At 36.2% G+C, this 4228-nt stretch overlaps 1 protein-coding gene across 3 annotated transcripts in view; it reads left to right on the plus strand.

Annotated features, from left to right (window-relative positions):
- cdkal1 (CDK5 regulatory subunit associated protein 1-like 1) overlaps positions 1–4228 on the plus strand; it is a 196181-nt gene that overhangs the window by 30662 nt on the left and 161291 nt on the right. For all 3 annotated transcript variants that reach the window (XM_015042782.1, XM_015042780.1, XM_015042781.1), the window contains exon 4: positions 2380–2464. In XM_015042782.1, the coding sequence (XP_014898268.1) occupies positions 2380–2464 (85 nt within the window). The remainder of the gene's footprint in view (positions 1–2379; positions 2465–4228) is intronic.

A 4228-nucleotide genomic window follows, 5' to 3' on the forward strand; every position in this document is an offset into this window, starting at 1 on the left:
AAGCCTGATTTGCCAGCTGCATGTATTCAATTTTTTTCCTTCTGATGATCAGTGACTCATTTTCTCATACAAACAAGCTAATACAAGTCTGCGCTCATATCAGTGTTAGTCATATGGTTGTTGTAAAGTTTGAGATTAACAAAACTGGGCTTTTTGTCAAGGTAAAGTAATCTGAAGCACCATCTAATTTTCTATGAGCATGTGACTTCATTTGGTGAAGTCATTGGATATGAAGGAATGTACCTTGAACTGACACTTTAGATGTTTGTTTGAGACTTATTTTATGGTAAGACTGACTAATAAAAGCATCATGTTTTGATGGCTAATAATACTGTGAGAAATTGTTAAAATATGAATGGAAGGATTTTGGGTCCTGCCATCCAATTCAAATCAAATCATTTGTGGGGCAGATTGGTTGTTAGTTTTTTCCTCTTCATTCATGGATTCGTCTTGTGTATCAAACTAAACCTGCAGGTGCACCCATGTGTGGTAAATGTTTTTTTTTTTTTGTCATTTAATTTTGAAGACAAAATAGATTCCTTCTTTCTAACTGGAAAAAAAGCAAAAACATGTTTCTTTTATCTTTACATATTTGTTAGACTAGATATGGTACCATGGCGGTCCACTCAGTCCGAAAGGTTTCTGTTGTTCTTTCAAGTAACGGTAGTAGTTCCTGCAGTGGAGTTTTCTGTTTGACAGTTGATCTTTTTTTCATAGAAAAGCACTGCTACTGTGTACCGGATGAACAAGTGCCGAGAATACAATATGTTTGGACCATCATTTGCTTTGCTGCATCAGGAAAACCGATTCCATGTGAAACAAAACGAGCGGGGCTCTAGTTTGCAACTTGTGTGTTGTGGTGTCATTCGGCCCTCTAGCAGTTGTGCTTTACACCTTCAACAACTCAGAACAACAAATCAATATTCCATGTTCAAGTGTGGAATATGCTTAAATCATTGCGGAAGGCTGAAGAACTGAAAGATCAATAGATTTTTCTATTGTATTAAGTAATTAATGTAGAACATGTATGATTTTTATGGTACTGTCTGCTCAAAATATGAGCAGACAGTGAATGAATACTGAGTTTAGATTCAGTTGATTCTGAGCTCATACCAGAGTATTTTAGTGTCCCTGAATACCCATTAGAAGTCCCTGAATACCCATTAGTACTCGTCTTCATATAACAGATGTTTTTGAGATGTATTAATGTGTCATCCATAACCGACATGTAGGGTTATGAAGGCTCAACGAATGCTCCAAATTTGATCTAATATGTATGAGTTTTGTTCGGTCGCCCTTTATATTGGAACCGACTGTGTATTGTCAGAAATGGAGGCGATTTTAATCTTCAACAACCTCAACTTAAATTCAGATGCGACACTTTTTAGTCTTTGTGTTAGCATGTGTTGAATTTAGAATATCGGCATCAAATTTGTAATACAACTCTTTCACTGTGACCCAAGGCATGTCAAATCAGCCTTCATGAGTAGAGAAACCACTCAACAATACGCCCACTTTCATATTTATAAATGTCAGAATAAGTTGAAATTCATTACTATACATACATTTCCCTTTTATTGCTAGAGTTGCCTTTTAAACTATGTGAGTTATTTCAAATGTTTGGTGTTTCCTTCTGCAAGCTTCTTACAATAGTTTTGGGTTTTGACCAGTTCCTGCTGACAGAATCGATGTGATGGCTTCAAGTTTGTAGGACGTTGGCTCAAATATCTCTGCAGCTCTACTTTCAAATTACTATGACATTGAGATCAGGGCTTTGTGATGGTCACTCCAAAGCATTGAATTTGTTGTACTTGAGCTACTTGGTAATTGATTTAAATTCTTATTTTCAGTTTAGAAGAGTAATTTGTTCTCAAGGATGATGAACATGACACCTTCAGGCGTTTGGAAATCACACCCAAGGATTAGTTTGACTTCTAGAGGTCCACAACTCTCTTTATGATATACTGGCTGATTTATTTTTATAGTGTGCAATAAAGTAGTGTTTCTTGCAATATCCACCGGTGTTCCTCTTTTACCTCAGATGCACATCATGAACGTATCAGAATCATATAAAGCCGTGACATCATCATCATCTGGAAAGGAAAAGTTTATTATGATTAAATGTGAAGATAATCAACCTGCTTTTTTAAACAGTGTATGCCAATATCTTATTTCAGTTGTTACATTCTCAGCTTGGAAGTTGACCTAGCAAAAATATCTTTTTTTTTTTTCTTCCCTTTTGCCACTGATGAGTATACTTCACAAAGTTTCTTATGTTTAGGAAACCATGTGCATTTTTGAATCCCATGTTTGTGTTATAGTCTCTGCAGTTTCTGTGTTTTTACCAAAAAATAAACTAAACTTTGTTTGTCTCTACAGAGGACCCAGCAGAAGCAGACTTGTGGTTGCTGAACAGCTGCACAGTGAAAAACCCTGCAGAGGACCACTTCAGAAATTCAATCAAGTACGTCAGTGAAAAAAACAACACACTAACTAAGGTTCAGTCCAGCCTGTTCTTGAGGTTAGGAATCCTATGGTCATTTAGAAACCATTAATGACATTCAGGCTTTGGGTTCTGAAACTAGAGCTTCCCTGTACATTCTCCACTGTATGGCAGGAAATTACACTGTGCATGATGAGGTAATTTAACTTTATTTGATATTATGAGCTGATTTGACTCGGAATTTTTTTTTGGAACATAGCTGCAAGGAATGCTGAACTGAACCAGAATAAATACATTAGTTGGATCAAAGATCAAATCTTCAGACTAGTTGAAAGAAAACTATTTAAATCACAAAAAAAAAAAATAATTCTGACATTTCAGTGTTTGACTCCAGCTTTCCCCTAGAAGTAGCCACAGTTCTTTTCTGATTCTTATTTTCATGCAGAAGCTCATCTTAAATCCTGTGTTTTCAACCTTTTGAGTTTGTGTTTGAGATTCCACCCACTTATTTTTTCCCAGAAGTTGTGGACACAGAGAGAAAATGAGAAATGCATACGCTCTTACAAAAGCACTGGGAAATTAAATTAGAAACTATTTTGGTAACTTTGCAAGGAGCACACACACACACACACACACCTGGCAAAAATGTGGTCATGCTTGACATTGAGCCTCTTGATTTATTTATTTTATTTTTCCAAAGTAACATTGCAATATTTATTGCTGGGTTCTCCAGGTCTTCTCGGACTACAGATGTCATCAGTGAAGAATACAAGTCAAGATGAAACATGTTGCTTACAAATGTGTTTAGCGTTACAAAAATATTTCTTATCCCTCCATGTTCCAAAAAGAGAAAACATGACTCTCTCTTTGTTTGGAGGCCGGTTTGTAAAAATGAGAACCAGTTCAGCAGAATCATGATCCTAGTTGTCCAACATTTAACTCTGTTGTCCTCCACTACCAACCACATGCTGCAATGCAGCGTGCTGCATAACTAATTCTGCATTATCAGAACAACAATATAGATAAAGAGAAGAGAGGATAGTGGCTTTACAACATATTGATCAATATACTTCATTTTTTAAATATTAAATTATTCAATTAGCAATATTTAGATGCAGTTGGTCCTAAAAAATTTGGTATAGCCAGTAGTATTTTTCATTAGTGTCATCATGACCTAATGGACAAGATGTCAGTGTTTTAGCTTTTTCACAAGGTTAAATGACTAGCATCTATTATAGGTTTGGAGTAATAAAAATTAAGTTATTTTTCATTGGACCAAATTATCGTTTTAAAGAAGAACATTTTTACTTCACAGTGCAATCTGCCTGTCTTTTTTCTGCAGCCTCTTGGCGCTCACTGCCCCCCCGCACCCTCTTCTGTCAAACTATTTCTTTTGCAAAGAGTCGATTAGAAAAAAAATACAAAATAATAACACACTTCAAGACTTTGAAAATGTCCCCTTTAATGGTGCCTGACTTGTTTTTTGTTTTTTTTGACAGGAAATCACCCAGCTGTAATGCTAATGCAATTAATGCTCTATTCACTAAGAAGACACACATACACACCCTCCCATACACATGCATATGGGAGGCATAAAGTTTTTCTGCCTTTCATTGCTTGCTCTTTTCTTGATTGAGAAACAAAATGAGGGGGTTCAAGATCAGAGAGAATCCAAATGGCCACTTGTCATTGCTCTTTTTTTTTTTTTTTTTTTTTTCCCCCCCATGCCTTTTTTTTTTTTGGGGGGGGGGGGGGGTGTTGGGTGGCCCCTTGCTTAGTCACCCG

This window comes from Poecilia latipinna, unplaced genomic scaffold (genome assembly GCF_001443285.1).
Source record: "Poecilia latipinna isolate Pla-1442-1.1 unplaced genomic scaffold, P_latipinna-1.0 Scaffold601, whole genome shotgun sequence".
NCBI classification, from domain to species: Eukaryota; Metazoa; Chordata; class Actinopteri; order Cyprinodontiformes; family Poeciliidae; genus Poecilia; species Poecilia latipinna.